Here is a 17,770-nt window from a genome sequence, read left to right as displayed (position 1 = left end):
CACAATACAGTCCGAACCTGTTTCCAAGCCATCGTGACCTGCTGCATCATTCCTGTCATGGCTCGGGTCCGTCGCCGTTTCGTCATCCCCCACTTCCTTATACCCCGTAACCCGGAATACTGTTTTTTTCGCAAGATTTGGAGTGCTTGCCCTCAGCCAGGAACCAAATTGTTGCTCCCCCTCCATCAGATTCCTCTTCCTCTTCTGCGATATAGAACACTCCCTATCATGGTGAGTTAAACGTCCTCACCAGTAACACAAATTGGGCAAGCGTTCGTATTTAAACTAACCCAGCTCTCTTCACCATTGCTCAACCCAAGTTTTCGGCCTCTGCAGAGTGGTTTTGTAATATCGACATTCACCTGGACTCACATAAAATTACTTCCCACGTACTCTTCATCCTCAGCCTCACAATTAATCACTTTCCCTGCAGTTGCAACGATATCCTTTGCCACTCTCAAACTCATGCCATTCAAAGGCAGATTGTGGACCAGAATCCAAAAGCATGCGGTGTCGAAATCCAATCCCTTCATATCGGTATGCCGCTGTACCCTCTTCAGTGCAACTAAGGACTTATTAAAATTCTTTCTACATCTAAGCCTCTGAAAAAATAAATAAAACTAGGTGATTACCCATGTCTCACACCTCGAAACCCTTTTTGGTATGCCAAAGAAGTTTGAAGGTCTGCGCAATGGCTTCCATGTTCAGCACCCGTCCCGTAAAAAACCTCACCGCAAGCAAGTGCTGCCCCACAAAACGACTGTCAAGCACTTGGTTTTTACTACCTTTAGATTCCGTAAAGCAAGAAGTTCTCCCACATGGTGGACAAGGTCTCCATATCAGTTACACTCACGTTCACCAGTCTTGAAGAAAAGTAACATGAGCAAGAAACAGAGCAAAACGGCAGCCTCACTCAAAGGAGTAGGCATGTATTCTACTAGTTGCTAGGGTTTCGCGGGAACCCTAGAGCAGAGAAACTTGTTTTTTTTTTTTTTTTTTTTTAGCTTGGGGTCGCTTGCCATATGACCTCAATTATATTATTATTTATACATATATCTAGGCCATAGCAAAATATTTTAAGCGTTTGCACACAAAATTTTATTCTTATATGGTAGCAATATATCGAATAAAATAAGAGATACTTTACTGCAAACTCATAATTTCCTGCCTCTTAGATTGCCTTTCATTTGAGGGCTTGCTGAGATTTCTGCCATTGAACTTCGAGGCTCTTGAATTGAATCCCCACGAAATTGTTATTCTATTGCCACCATAAACAATTTACTAATACATATATAACCAACGAATTCAAAGAAAGATCTAGAATGAATTTATTCATGGATAAGAAATATATAGTGAGTTCTCTAATTTATCAAATTTATATACACAAAAAGAATATTTATAGAGAATACATTCTGTCTGGAGTTGGCGCAAAGCAACTCTTTTATGCCACCAATAATAAAACACCACGTAACCTGATAACTTTAAATTTAATGCACCTTATTACACGCGATTATAACCCACATAATATCCCAAATTTTTTCACAAACTTAAACACGTTCTTCTCTCTAATCCCTCTCATCAAAACCTAGCGACTGTCTTCTCCCTGCATCCATACCACCTTCGATTTGTCATCACCCAACAACAATGCTCCAAAAATCGGCTGTGCATTTTAGCCACACAAGACCAAAAGGGTTTCAAGAAAAAAGAAAAAAAGAAAAGAAAAGAAAAGAAAAGAAAAGACATTAGAAAGAGAAATCGAAATGAGAGAGGCCCATACCTAACTATAGTTACCATAGATCTATAGCAAGGAGGGGGGAAATTCAATTAAAGAAAGAGATATCAAAATTTTACTTGATCTAATAACCAGAGGTGGGTGGCTGAAATGCAAAGCCGGTTTTTGGAGCATTATCGTTGGGTGATGGAAGATCAGAGGCGGTGTGGGTGCAAGGAGAAGACCATCGCTGGGTTTTGATGAGAGGGAGAGAGAAACAAAGATGAGAGGGATCAAAGAGAAGAACATGTTTAAGTTTGGGAAAAAATTTTAGGATCAGAGAGAAGAACATGTTTGAGTTTAAGAAAAATTTTGGGATATTATATGAGTTATAATCGTGTTTAACAAGGTGTATTAAATTTAAAGTTATTGTCTAACGTGGCACTTTATTATTGGTGGCATAAAAGAGCTGCTTTACGCCAGCTTTGGACATAATGTATTCTCATATATGTAATCACATCATATATATCATAAACATTGTAATCATCTCAAATTATTGTTCCTAAGAACAATAATTGATAAATAAATTGAATTTCATTACATTCAACATATCATATAAATAATTAAAATTCACATAAATTAGAATAATATACCATAAAATTAGAGAACAATGGAGAGATATTACCTCAATGATGCTTTAAAGTAGTCTCATAATGCCAGGAGAAAATTACTATCAATTTATGAATGTTTTTAGATGGCAGGGTTGAGTTGTGGACCATGTCACTATTTTGAGACAATATACGCATTTAGAAGGTTTCCGGTATAGTAGACTAAAACATTGTGCATGTCAACCCTAAGATATAACAACCCAGCTACCTTCGCTGATTATCCTTACAAGTCTACACTGCTTGTAGGATTGGAAGCTCTCAATAGTACCTTTCTTTCATCCAGAAATATAGTATATATAATAATATATTATTTTCATGAAAATAGAATTTTTACTCAACAAATATGTAGGGAGTTTTCTTTTTACATGAAAATAGTGTCCATAAGAAAATTTATTTTCTCACATCAATAAACCAGATATGTTGGCTGCATATTCATATAGGTTGAAGAAACTGTACAACAAAGATCATGTTTATTTGGGTTTTAAATTTTCTTTATTGCTATTATAATTATCCTTAAAATGGATATTAAAAAGTAATTATATTAAATCATAATATATCAATGCTAATGGTAACATAAAAACTGTACAAAATGAACCAATTAAGGTAATGGTTAAAAACAATGAATTAAGATCGCATAATAGAAAAACTTTAGCCACTAACATTTACTAGGCAGACAACTCTTAAAAAATAGTTAAAAATAATAATAAATATAAAGTATTTTGATTTTTATAAAAATATTCCAACGACCTAGCTTATATTATAAATTTGCAATTTTCTCACATTATATGCATAGCTTTTCCAATTCCCAACCAAAAAGGTTTCTCTCTCAATTTGTTTTTCATTTTTTGGTGGATTTTTTTTTTTATCTTGCATCTCTATTTTAGGTTGATTAACTTTTGTATTCTTGTGGGTTCCAGTTAGCTCAACTGGTAAAATCTCTGATGGTTATATAAGAGATCTGGGGTTCAATCCCCACCTACACCAAAAACTGATTGGTGTCTTGGTCTAATGATAAAGAGCTATCATCAGGAGTGGACACCATAGGTTGAAACTCTCTCAAAATAAAAAATAAAAAAAAAATTTTAAAGATTTAGTTTTTTATTTTTAGGTTGTCATCTTTTTTTTTTTTTTTTATTTTAAATTTCATAGGTGTTATCCTATTGAATTATAAAGATAACATATACAAATATAGTGTTATTCTATTACATAGCATGAATATGATAATTTGGTGTTTAATGCTATATCTTTTAACTTTTTTTTTTCTTCTCGTCTAATTTTTTATAAATTTGTTATTATCTATCACATTCTTCGTTGAAAAATGATTCTCTCTCTCTCTCTCTCTCTCTCTCTCATTATTTCTTGCTACTCTACATTATGTTGATGTAATATTGTGTTTTTTTTATAACTATATTTTAGGTAAATACATTTTGGTGTTGTATTTTTTATTTCCCCAGCACAAGTAGTCTCTCTCCCTATAACTTTGGTTTGATTATTGTTTGAGTTAATACTTAGCTATTTTGGAAGTGAGAATTTGAATTTATATCAAAACACAATGTTGGTGTACAATGAGAGAATGAATGATGCATCTAACAGTACATTTAAGTGAAAAAAAACTTAAGAACACTAAAAATTAAAGCTTTAACACTTTAACGTAGAGAGAAATGGAAAGCACAACATGGAAAGTAAAGAAGGCATAGGAAAGTATGTGGAAAACCCTTTAGACTGGATGAAAAATCACGGGTGAGTAAAGGGAGAATGTCCCTCATTCTTTAGAGCTCTCTATTATGTAAAAATGAAGCTTTTTGTACAACGGTGATGTTCTTTCCCAAAGAAAACCTTTTCTCTCTACCGTACTTTCCTACCCTAAACTTTTTGGCCTTTTCTCTTAATTTCTCTAGGTTCTTGCCCTAATGGTTTAGCAACATATTCCTCTTATAGTACGAGGAATGTTGCTAGGTACATAAGGACAGGTGTCAAACCATGATTCCTCCATTTAAATCTCAATACAACTATTGTACTATGTTGAGGCTGAAGGAGAGAGAAAACATGCTGATGTCAGGGTAGTGAGATGTAAGGTGGCTCGATTACTACGTGAGAACAAACCTTGTACAAGGAAAGGGACATCAGGGATACTAAGAGTAATACACATGTCTTCAACAGTGGTCCAGCATAAGCTCAGCCAATAAGGGTTGTTCTATAGCATCTAACCATAGGGGGTCGCTATCTCCTTTTTATATAAGCGCTGGGTGTTCATTTTAGGTGCAAATCTTACTCTTCCCATGATGGTCACGTTGTTGGCACATGCCAAAGATCCTCTCCTTCGGCCAGCGTTTCCTTTCCTTTGTTCACAACTGCTCCACATGTAAGGTCCGGATCCAGCAACGTCAGCACTCCAATGTGTCTTGGTTGGTGTAATGTACAATTGGCTATGCATTTGAATGTATCTATCAGTTATTTTAGTAATATTAAAAAGTAATTTTGTTATGAGTTTCGATTATCATGATAATCTCCTTTAAAAAAATAAGGAATTTGAATAATTCATTTGAAAACTTGAAAAGTTTAGTTGTAAAGAAAAAAAATTGGAGAAACATAGCACAATAAAACATAATTTTAAAGAATATGGATCAGCTCATAAAGGAATAATATCAATCAAACACTATACGAAAAATAATAGAATGAAATATTGATAGAGATAGAAAGATAAATAATAATATTAGAAATTGTATAATTTTTAGGAAGAACAAATTATTTTCAACAAATTTTAAAGAACAAATTATACATTATACCACAATTAAAAAATTAATTATCTATTCCCACTCATCGCATGAATCTGTGACTCATAATGATAATAGAAAATGCAACGAGCAATTTAAAGTTAGCAACCAATAAGATAAACATAAGCGTATTTTACATATCATCAATAAATTATGAAATATCTATTTTCACCTTGCATAAAAAATCCTGCAAATTCACAAAATGAAATCTATCAATTTAGTGTTTTTCTTCACAATTTTAGAAGGCTTTCTTCTAATTTTGGTCATGCTACATGATTCAAAAATGTATCATATTTGGTGCTTTCCTTGACAAGTGGCCTTAGTTTCTTCTGTGATTAGATTTACTTTGATTTTGATTTCCATTAGCCTAAATTTTTTTATTCTTCCTTTCAGACGTTGATATCTAACATTTTTTTTTTCTTCTAATATATGTCTATTGAATGTTATCATTAGAAGTATTGAAATTAACCTTAGATCCAACGATGCCATCAAAATCAGGGGAATCGTCTTCATTTTTGTACTCTTAGATAGGTAAGTGATAATAGTTTCTATGGGAATTCCTATTCTTTAATTGTGTATCAAGATCTTCCCAACTTCCATGAGTCTGGTAGCTTCTCAATGGTAGCAGAGACTTCTATTTGTTCATCTATTTGAATATGAATGGTAGCTTATAAATTCTTGAACAGCTTATCAAATGAGGATCTTTGAAGGTCATATGCTTGGTCCACCATAGACCTGTTTACCTCCATTGGCTACAAGTGTACTTCTTTGATCCAACCACTTCAATGTCATATTTTTGTTGAAGTGGCTCCCAAATTTGCTTGGCAGGAAAATAAGCTTGATCATAGTAGTCATAAAAAGCATCAACTAGACGAATTTGTATAAAATCTAAAAGCTAAAGTATACCAATTATTGTTGTTAAGATCTTATTGAACTACATCAGTATAGTACTTCAGTCTATTTTGAACCATTTGGTCTACTTCAGTAGACTGTGTTAAGGACATATTTTATGTAGTTGGTTAATCCTTTGAAAAAATGCACTTTACTTGTATTTGGATTGATCTAGGATGTGTTTAATACTTTAAAGAACATGTCACTACAACAAAATGTAACTACAGTGACGAATTTTAGTGAGGAAAATTTTTTTGTTACAAAAAAGTACCATATAGCGACAAAATTTATATTTCGTCGCTATTTATACAAAATTTGGTAACCTTTAGCGACGAAAAATTGATTTCGTCGCTATAGGGATGCTGAATTAGAGGCGCGAAGTAGAAGGGCGGCGTGAAACCAAAATGGATCTATAGGGACGAATTTTTTCGTCGCTAAAAGTTCTAGTTTTTTGCGACGAAACAATTTTGTCGCTAAAGGTGCTGGTAATTATGCTTTTAGTTTTTTGCTTCTTTATATTTTACCAACAAACTCAATGACATGCCACCTATATGTGATTCAGAAAAGCTACAACTAGTATGTTGACCGATTTAATAATGAGTCAAAACTTTGGTGGAAATATGTTTTATTTTGACATTTCAAGGTACCATGAAGATTTTGCATAAATGTGAAGATATTTGTTAAGTTTGGGTTCTAATCATTGTAAAAGATGTGCTATGCATCATGAGTTCAATTTATTTTTTTCACCAAAGAGAAGTTATCATTAGGGACTCAATTTTGTTATGTCTTCCAGTTATAACGTTATTTATTTATTTATTTCTCTTTTGCAGGCTAAATACACATTGTTTGCAATAATTTTGGATTTTTTCTGAAAGTTGTAAGCTTAGCTTCAACAAAATAAGTAAATTTTGGTTAAAAACTTATAAAACTCTATATTTATGATGTTGGAAATTGGATTTATGGTGGTATGTTGTGATGGAGCAAGCAGGTGGCTTGCATGGTGTTATAAGATGGTTTAAATACATATTGGGAGTGTTTTTTTTTTTTTTCAATTCTTGCAAAGGTGAATGAGTATTGTTAATTAGATGTGATGAATATTACTTTATTAGATTTCAATACTTGTAAACTCTATACTTGTGATGTTGAAAATTGGATTTGTGGTGGTATGTTATGTTGGAGCAAGTGGGTGGCTTGCATGATGTGATAAGGTGGTTTAAATACATATTGAGAGTGTTTTTTCAATTCTTGCAAATGTGAATGTGTATTGTTAATTAGATGTGATGAATATTACTTTATTAGATTTCAATACTTGTAAACTCTATACTTATGATGTTGGAAATTGGATTTGTGGTGGTATGTTGTGTTGGAGCAAGCGGGTGGCTTGCATGATGTGATAATGTGGTTTAAATACATATTGGGAGTGTTTTTTCAATTCTTGCAAATGTGAATGAGTATTGTTAATTAGATGTGATGAATATTACTTTATTAGATTTCAATACTTGTAAACTCTATACTTGTGATGTTAGAAATTGGATTTGTGGTGGTATGTTGTGTTGGAGCAAGGGGGTGGCTTGCATGATGTGATAAGGTGGTTTAAATACATATTGGGAGTGTTTTTTCAATTCTTGCAAATGTGAATGAGTATTGTTAATTAGATGTGATGAATATTACTTTATTAGATTTCAATACTTGTAAACTCTATACTTGTGATGTTGGAAATTGGATTTATGGTGGTATGTTGTGTTGGAGCAAGCGGGTGGCTTGCATGATGTGATAAAGTGGTTTAAATATATATTGGGAGTGTTTTTTCAATTCTTACAAATGTGAATGAGTATTGTTAATTAGATGTGATGAATATTACTTTATTAGATTTCAATACTTGTAAACTCTATACTTGTGATGTTGGAAATTGGATTTGTGGTGGTATGTTGTGTTGGAGCAAGCGGGTGGCTTGTATGATGTGATAAGGTGGTTTAAATACATATTGAGAGTGTTTTTTCAATTCTTGCAAATGTAAATGAGTATTGTTAATTAGATGTGATGAATATTAATTTATTAGATTTCAATATTTGTAAACTCTATACTTGTGATGTTGAAAATTGGATTTGTGGTGGGTTTTTGTGTTGAAGCAAGCGCGTGGCTTGCATGATGTGATAAGATGGTTTAAATTCATATTGGGAGTGTTTTTTCAATTCTTGCAAATGTAAATGAATATTGTTAATTAGATGTGATTAATATTACTTTATTAGATTTCAATACTTGTAAACTCTATACTTGTGATGTTGGAAATTGGATTTGTGGTGGTATGTTGTGTTGGAGCAAGCGAGTGGCTTGCATGATGTGATAAGGTGGTTTAAATACATATTGGGAGTGTTTTTTCAATTCTTGCAAATGTAAATGAGTATTGTTAATTAGATGTGATGAATAGTACTTTAATTGATTTCAGTACTTATAAACACTCTATACTTGTGATGTTTATGATTGGTTTTGTGGTGGGTTGTTGTGTTGGAGCAAGCGGGTGGCTTGCATGGTGTTATAGGGTGGGTTATACTAATATTGGGAGTGTTTTCATTTCTTGCAAATGTTAATGAATCTTGTTGATTAGATGTGATGAATAGTATTTTATTTAATTTAAATACTTATAAAACTCTATACTTTTGATGTTTGTGATTGGCTTTGTGGTGGGTTATTGTGTTGGAGCAAGCGGATGGCTTGCATGGTGTTATAAGGTGGTTTAAACTAATATTGGGAGTGTTTAAGTATTAATATAGATTTATGCATTCATGAATGAGATAGAACTTTATCTAAGTAGCTTATAGACTTAGATGTTAGAATACATTATGCATGAGTTGTCCTTAACTTTTGAGGAGAAAGGGTTATGATGACGCTCTTATCTATGGGGGTGGTTCATCTTCAAGTTAAAACACTTATTGGTTAGTACTTTATATTACACTTGAAAATCTATATTTGCTTTCTACAACTTATACATTAGGAGTTGTGATTTTAATTCATTGGTGTGGCTACTCTTAATACATTGTTAGAAATGTTTCTTATAACATAATTAATGTTTTTACTTTACGATTTTAATGTAGTATTGCTTTTATATTTGTGCAGATTTTTTATTAGTGGCTTTTAGGGGATTTACTTTTGGCATTACTTGAAGACATATGAGGACATCTTTCATTAGTTCTAATTATATTATGCTATACTTTTTGTGTTGTTATAAAACATCTTGAATTATTGTTGTGTTGCAAACAATTATTGTATGGAAGGAGTTTGAATTGGATGCTTCTTTTATTTTTACTTGTGGAATGTATAGATCTTTTTTTATAAATGTGTTGTTCAAATTTGAGGTTTTAATAATGTAATGACAGGTTACAGGTTAATATCAAAGCTATGACAAAAAATAAAAACAGAAAATAAGTTTTAGCGACGAATTTTTTCGTCACAAATATAGCAACAAAAAATTGTTTTAGTGACGAAATATTTCGTCGCTAAATGTAGCAAAATTTTGTAAGAAATGGTTTTAGTGATGAAAAATTTCGTCACTATATATGCCTGGATTTTCTTAAAAATAGTTTTAGTGACGAATTTTTTCATCGCTATATGTACATTTTCGTCACTATATATGCTTGGATTTTCTTAAAAATAGTTTTAGTGACAAATTTTTTCGTCACTATATGTACCTGAAAATAGTTTTAGTAACGATGTTGTTCGTCACTAAATATTATTTAATAAATTAAAGTGTTTTTAGTGACGAAATATTTTCGTCACTGAATAGTGTTTTTAGCGACGAAAACATTTAGCGACGAAAAGTTTTCGTCGCTAAAAGTTTTTTCTTTTTAAAACAAATCGGACTTTTAGTGACGAAATTTTTCGTCGTTAGGACTTTTAGTGATGGGGTTTCAGCGACGACATGAGTTTCGTCATTAAAAGTCCGATTTTGTTGCTAAAGGTTCTTAGTGACGAAAAACTGGACTTTTAGTGACGAATTTTTTCCTCACTAAAAATACATTTTGTTGTTGTGTGTTGTTCAAGTTTAGTATTAAAGCCATGAAGATTGGACCAAGAAACAAGTGAAGAAAATATGTTTACTAAAGCTGAACACCTGCTGTACACCTCCTGGACACCTGCGGATAGCTGCTCAACACCTTCTCGACAGATAACTATCTATTGAGGTTTAATGAGGCTCGACACCTGCTATCTATCGAGGTTACAAAAATCAGAATTTTCAAATCTGATTTTTGGGCCAGGCTTTTGTATTTGTGTAGGGTTTCTTTTCTCACAACCCTAGGTATATATAAAGCTTATTTTAGAGGCCATCACACAAGAGAATACAAGGAGAACATATGAAAAAGGTGACCGAAGCCTTATTTTCTCTGGAAAGAAGCTACTGCATCTTTGCGCCTTAGGGTTTTGTAACCAAGTGCTTCTTGATCTTCATTGTTGATGAGGTGAAGAACTTTGCAGCCAACATTATTCTTTCTCAAGTTGGTGAGTGAGTCACATACTGGGATTCATGCAAAGGAGTGAGTCACGTATTGGGATTCGTGCATCAAAGGGTGGCGTTCATATATTGAAGAGTTTAGAGGTTCTGAAGCAGTAGAAGGTTTCTGTTGTGACTTCATCTACGGGGATTGTAGAGTCTAGGGACAAAGGTTTTGTACTAGATCTGAAACTTCTTTTTACTATAGTGGATTGCTTTTCAGGAAGGTTTCCTTCCAGGTTTCTTACTGTGAAATTGGTTGGTTTCATTGATTTTCCTGGGTCATCATATCTTGTCTTATTTATTTTTCCGCTACACTTAGTTTTGACATGATATTGATGTTTGTTTGTTTTAACAAGTTTTATGTATAATAAATCTAATTAACAACTTGGATTTAAAACTTATTAATTATATTAACCGGGGTCTAAATTTCCCAACAAACTGCTTTATTGACAATCGTGTCAATTTCCTAATATAACATTGATAGTTTATGTTGGGAAATTTAGACCCCGGTTGATAGAATTAACAAGTTTTAAACCCAAGTTGATAATTAGATTTATTATGCATAAAACTTGTTAAAACAAACAAACATCAATATCATGTCAAAACAAAGTGCGGCAGAAAAATGAATAAGACAAGATATGATGACCCAGGAAAACCAATGAAACCAACCAGTTTCATAGTAAAAAACTTGGGGGGAAACCTTCCCGAAAAGCAATCCACTATAGTAAAGAGAAGTTTCAAATCTAGTACAAAACTTTTGTCCCTAGACTTTACAATCCCCGTAGATGAACTCACAGCAGAAACCTTCCACCGCTTCAAAACCTCTGAACTCTTCAATATATGAACATCACCTTTAATGCACAATCCCAGTACATGACTCATTCTTTTGCACGAATCCCAGTATGTGACTCACTCACCAACTTAAGAAAGAAGAATGTTGGTTGTAAAGTTCTTCACTCCATTAACAATGAAGATCAAGAAGCACTTGGTTACAAAACCCTAAGGCGCAAAAACGCAGTAGCTTCTTTCTAAAGAGAATAAGGCTTCAGTCACCTTTTGCATATGTTCTCCTTGTATTCTCTTGTGTGACGGTCTCTAAAATATGTCTTATATATGTCTAAGGTTGTGAGAAAAGAAACCCTACACAAATACAAAAGCCTAGCCCAAAAATCAGATCTGAAAATTCTGATTTTCGTAACCTCGATAGATAGTCTCGATAGATAGCATCTGTCGAGCCTCATTAAACCTCCATAGATAGCTATCTGTCGAGCAGGTGTCCAGCAGCTATCCGCAGGTGTCCAGCAGCTGTCCAGCTTTAGTAAACATCTTTTCTTCACTTATTTCGTGGTCCAATCTTCATGGCTTTAATACTAACCTTGAATAACATGTTCTTTGAGTATTAAACACATCCTAGATCTATTCAAATACAAGTAAAGTGCGTTTTGTCAAATGATTAGCCAACTACATAAAATATGTCCTTAACAGTTTATATATATTTTTGTGTGTGTGTGTGTGTAACTTCATTTTTCTTATTATATTATCAAATTCTTGTATTTTTTTCCCAATATTAGTTATTTATTTCCTCTTTAGGTCATTCAAGACAGATAAAGGATTCAACATTTGTAAGGAACACTAAAAACAAATTCCAACTATACATTACATTATTTACAAAATTTCTCATCTTATATAATTAATAATTGAATGTAAAATGCATTGCATTTCCTTAAAATTTAAGACACAAAATTTATGACACTTTTGAATAACAAATATAGAATACTCAATTTAGGAAATCTAATATATTGGATCAACTATATTTTATTACAGTAATCTCATCATATTAAAAAGAATTTAGAACTAGCCCTTATAAATCGAGTCCAAATCTTCTGTCCCATCAATTGTGCTCCACTTCATGCTCCACCAATAAAATTTAAACACCTAGCCTCCCTCATTAAATGAGATAACTCTAACTTTTAACACCGTTAACGTTAAAATACCTTTTTTTTTTCTTTTTTCTTCCGCGGCTTTATTTCTTCTCTGTTAGACTGTTTCTGGCTTTTGGTTCTTTTTTTTTTCTCTTCTCCATTGTGGTTTGAGTCAACAAGAACGGCTTTTGGTTTCCTTTTGTTCTGTGCAGATTTGTTTCAATTGAGAGACTTGTGCTGCAACAAGCAACTTTCAAGGCTTTTGCAGATTTGTTCATCTTCATCCTCACTTCGCCCCGGTTACAGACACATCCTCACTTCATCTTCAAGTGTTCGTCTACTTCTATTGGTTTCTACAAAGTGACTTGTCTATGGTGATAATGGTGTTTGCTTTTTGTTCCATTATGAAACATGTGGAAAGAAAAACGTTTTTGGACGATGTAAAGGTTGTAGTCAGTAAATAATTGGGATTGCTGGATTTTGTATTTTACATGTTTGTTGAAATTCTTAAATGAGTGACTGGGATGGAAAACTCCTCCATAGAAGCTCTCTTGTATATATCTTATTGTAGAGATTACAATTTGATTTGAATATACGGATAACATTTTATTTAAATTCCAGATTGCATTATTTTATCAAACTCTATTTGATAAGGATTGACTGGATTAATGGATATCTGCTAAGAATGCTTGGACTGATATGTCTTGGTTTTGTGTTTCAATTGAGATAAGGTCGGATATGTCTCAATAGATGGTTTTTTTTTTTTTTTTTTGGAGATGAAACCGGACCTATTCTGCAGGAACAAAACATTATATGCAGGAAAAACAATTTCTACCGAAACAAAAACAGGGGAACCATACCAATTCTGCAGAAATAGAAACATTGTTTTCTGCTTGAAGTTGTACACATCCCTTGATGATGGTGAATGTTGGGTGCACTGCACCATAGTCCAGCCCACACTTTGTCTTAGCTAATTAAATGAGCTTGTTGCAGAAGTGGCAAGAAGTTAGCAAAGCAAATTGAATTTGCTGGAGAAGCTTGTCCGAAAGAGAAATATTGGGTTCATCTTTTCCTCTATAATTATGTACAAAAGTCCAGTAACATTTACGAAGGGATGTACAGAAGTCAAGCCACATAAATGAAAATGTGATGATAAACTTGTGAGACACGTTGGAAGGAAGAAAGAAAAGAAAGAAGCAAAAGCCAAGGGTCATTCGGGAGAGCCGAAGAAAAGAAATTGGTTGAAGCAAAGTTTAGATAGGTTGGCTTGGATTTATTGTGACTTGATGTGAAGAGTGTGAAAGGGAGAAAAAAAGAAAAAGATGAAGAAATAAAAGGAGGGGCCATTCAATTTGAAGGGGTGAAGAGTGAAAGAGTGAAGTCCCAAAGTTTGCTTCTCAAGGCTAACCGTGCTGTCAGTTGTATTGCTTGGCTAGCCACTGTGCTTTGGCCATTGCTGGGAGCTATCAAGAAGAGGCTAATCTAGTTACAATTGTACTATCATGCTAGGCTAGTAGGATCTCATATATGAAATTTAAAATCCACCGGTATTTTCTCTATATGAATTATGACTTTCAATTGACTCTAGAGTCAAGAATTTTGTCACTACAATTAAAATAGGATTCCATGAACAAAATTAGACAAGTGCCACAAATACAGAAGTTCAAGGAAGATAATTTTTAAAGGAAGCAAAAGTTTTAGGCCTACAAACAAACAAAAAACAATGCTCCTCCCCCAAATACAGAAGTTCAATGAGCCTTTTTGCTAACCAGATCTAACTAAAAGACACATCTAAAAAACCATAGTAGAAGATAAAAAATTTGCAAAATTAAGTCAATATCTCAATGCATGATCTCTATGGACTTGGAGCATGGTTGATAAATTCCTACAAACAATCACGCTTCTATTTTCAATTCTATCTTGTTATTCAACATCTTCATAATTTCTTTGATTTCCCACTTTGGGTAATTGTGCCTACATATCAATGTATAACAAATCAGAAATCAATAAAATCAAAGCAAAAAATTAATAATTAAATAAACTTTCATTTAATTACCTGTGTCAAGTTCAGCATATCAGTAAAGCCAGGTGTATTTAAATTTGCCATGCTATCTTCCTGATACATTTCACAATGAAACAAATAAATATAAAAGCGAAAAATAAATCAATAAATAAACTTTAATTTAATTACTTATGTTAAGTTCGGCATATCAGTAAAGCCAGGTGTATTTAAATTTCCCATGTTATCTTCCTGATACATTTCACAATGAAACAAATAAAAATAAAAGCAAAAAATAAATTAATAAATAAACTTTCATTTAATTACCTATGTCAAGTTTAGCATGTCAGTAAAGCCAAGTGTATTTAAACTTCTCATGCTATTTTCTTGGTACATTTCACAATGAAAATCATATAAATAATTTAGAGAACTAGTACATACTATTGTCTAACAAATCGTAAGTACAAAGTAACAAAACACAAAACAAATTTCATACCGGTGTGAGCTGTTGAATATGAGAGGATGCTTTAGTTTGACGTTTTCTCTTTCTTGTAGCTTTCTCTAATGCACCCTTTCTTCTATGAGATTTCCCTACACATGCTTGTCTCCCTTTAAGCTTAATTCCTTTAATTTTATTTCCTTCACAATTAGTAGGCTGCACATTATCATTAGCTTGTTGAGCCTTTGATTCAAAATGAGTGCTCCCAACAGTAGATTCTTCAATTGATAAATTTTTCAAATTTGCCTCTACTTTGTTCAAAGTACTTTCATGAGCATCCAAAGAAATACAAAAAGTCTCATCAGTCAGTGCAGCTCTTGCTGCCAAATTAGAATACAATTTAAGCAACACTTTATAACGACTTCCCACATCCGCATTTTGGTCACGTGGTCCTACATGCATAAAAATTTTCATTGCAGAACCAACTTTTGCATCTTTTGTCCACCTTTTTAAAATATACTGATTTGGCACCCTTTTACAATTTTGAAGAGATAGCACTTTTAAGGCATGGGCACATAAAATTTCAACAAATTCAAATTTATTACAACTACACATCACTGTAGAAGCCAATGAATCAAATTGAACAATGTGTTGGTGAGATTTACGGGGAGAAATAACTTTATATTTTACCATAGATCCAACCTCACCCTCCTTATGCAATTCACAATTCCAAGTGAGCCATAATTCACGATTAAACAACTTAAATACTGCAGGAGTATAAACACTTGCTGCATGCTTCAATATTTCTACTGGATATTCTAATGATGGTTTACTTTGAGTTGCTTTAAAATCTGCTCTCAACTCTTCAAAACGTCTATCATCAACCAACCTTTGAAAGTGATGAAGGAAACGCAACAAGTCATAATTATAAGTTATGTACCTTTTAATTGGACTGTTCATACTCTCGCTTATCTGAGTAGTAGACATATCAGCACAGAATGTTTTCCTCCCATAAACCAAAGCCCATTTCTCCCTTAACTCAAATTGTCTTTGCAACCAACTGTTATTCTTTAGATCATATTTATCAAGCATATTATCCCATGCATCTAAAAAATCATCTTCATAGTCATGGTCATATACACAACCACTAAAATCTGCTGCAAAAGTACTGTACCTTCCAAACGCTTCTTTGAGATTCTTAGCTGCATTCTGGTACATATGCCAAACACATAAACGATGATGTGTTTCTGGCCATTGTGAAGCTAATGCTTTTGCCATTGCAGCATCTTGGTCTGTGAGGATAGTCTGTGGTTTCTTACCAAACATTGCTTTCTGAAAAGAATCAAACAATCACATGAAAGTCTCAGATGTTTCATCATATAACAATGCAGCACCAAAGATGATAGTTTGTTTATGATGATTTACACCAACAAACAATGCAAACGGCCTACCTTCTTTATTTTTTTTGTAAGTTGTATCAAAGCACACTACATCCCTAAAATATTCATAATCCAACTTCATTCTACCATCTACCCAAAAAATATTTGTAATTAGATCATCAAGGTCAACCTGAATTGCATAAGAAAAATTAAGGTCTTCAGATTGCATTCTTTGAAGATATTCAAGTAAGCCTCTTGTATCCCCGCTTTTCATCTCTTCTGTTCGTTTTGTACGCAAATAATTATTATAGTCCTCAGGAATGAAGCCAAGATTGTCAAGTCCACCTACCCTTCTGGCCATTAGTCCTACACTTGCTCTTGGTGCAATTCCAGAACTATCTGCTAATTCAGCCTCAACAGCTTGGGCTGGATTAATGGACCTCTGAGATCTAAGGAATATACGCTTACGAGGAGAAGCTAAGACATGTGTGTGCTCTGACACAAATTTTACCACACAATATTTTTCATTATATCTACAACTAATTTTCATCTCTGCTTTGCAACCACATCTTGTTTCTGGACGATGGCATTTCACATTATCATCTCTTTTGTCATTCCCTCGTATACCCTCGCAAGAGCAACAAAAAACTCTATCTAACCATTTACGTGAACCATCTTTATCACCCTTATGGCCCTTACTTCGCCTAATACTAAATCCAACTACACGCGCATAACTATTATAGAAATCATACACATCATGCTCAATCTCAAACTCAATTCCTAATTTCAGAATCACTTCTTCTTCTACATTAGCATGAATTTTATCGTTGCTATCTATTGATATTGGTTCTGGTTGTTCAACTATCACAAGTGGTGAATCCTCATCTTCAAAATTCAATTTTCGAACCGATTGACTATCAGTCTTAGTATGATAATTGCTATCACTCATGACCTTAATAGAAAACAAAAACAACATAGTTATTTTTTTTTAATAAACAACACATACACACACACACACACACACACACACACACACACACACACACACTTTAGACACAAACTCACACAAGTGTATATAAGAAAGTTGTTATAAATCTTAAAATAAATTTAAAAAATAAATTTATTTACACTAAACCAAAAGGAGAGAACTTACTGTGTGATTGAACAATACGTAAAAGAGTTGCTTGTTGTAGCAGGAGTCTCTCAGTTGAAACAAATCTGCACAGGACAAAAGGAATGGCACACAAAAACAAAAGCAAAAGCCGGAAACACTTTGGGAGAAAGGAATACAGTGAGACAAAATAGGGAAGTGTCCAAATCAGAAACAAAAGTTGCGGCAAGAGACAAACCACATGGAGAAGAGGAAAAAAAAGAAGCCAAAAGCCGTTCTTGTTGACTCAAACCACAATGGAGAAGAGAGAAAAAAAAAGAACCAAAAGGCAAAAACAGTCAAACAGAGAAGAAATAAAGCTGCGGAAGAAAAAAGAAAAAAAAGGTA

The 17,770-nt window shown here is 33.3% G+C and overlaps 1 protein-coding gene across 1 annotated transcript; it reads right to left on the bottom strand.

The window, feature by feature from the left end:
- Window positions 1-14,378: 14,378 nt before the first annotated feature.
- LOC142643978 (protein FAR1-RELATED SEQUENCE 5-like) lies at window positions 14,379-17,221 on the bottom strand. The gene is made up of 4 exons (XM_075818672.1): window positions 16,385-17,221; window positions 14,951-16,225; window positions 14,512-14,571; window positions 14,379-14,429 (listed from the first exon to the last, which is right to left on the bottom strand). Exons 1-4 carry the CDS (start codon window positions 17,219-17,221, stop codon window positions 14,379-14,381), a joined length of 2,223 nt encoding a protein of 740 aa, XP_075674787.1.
- Between the last annotated feature and the right edge of the window lie 549 nt (window positions 17,222-17,770).

Source organism: Castanea sativa, chromosome 7, assembly GCF_040712315.1.
Source record: "Castanea sativa cultivar Marrone di Chiusa Pesio chromosome 7, ASM4071231v1".
NCBI lineage: Eukaryota > Viridiplantae > Streptophyta > Magnoliopsida > Fagales > Fagaceae > Castanea > Castanea sativa.
The sequence above is the reverse complement of the archived record's forward strand: the minus strand, read 5'-3'. Positions and strand labels throughout refer to the sequence as shown.

What these genes read in the sequence shown, in the direction of transcription:
- LOC142643978 (XM_075818672.1), bottom strand. Translation starts at nt 17,221, where the DNA reads ATGAGTGATAGCAATTATCATACTAAGACTGATAGTCAATCGGTTCGA. An exon ending in ATTATGAATATTTTAGGGAT is followed by an intron (nt 16,226 to 16,384) that starts GTAGTGTGCTTT and finishes GATTCTTTTCAG; the next exon opens with AAAGCAATGTTTGGTAAGAA. An exon ending in ATATGCTGAACTTGACACAG is followed by an intron (nt 14,430 to 14,511) that starts GTAATTAAATGA and finishes ATTGATATGTAG; the next exon opens with GCACAATTACCCAAAGTGGG.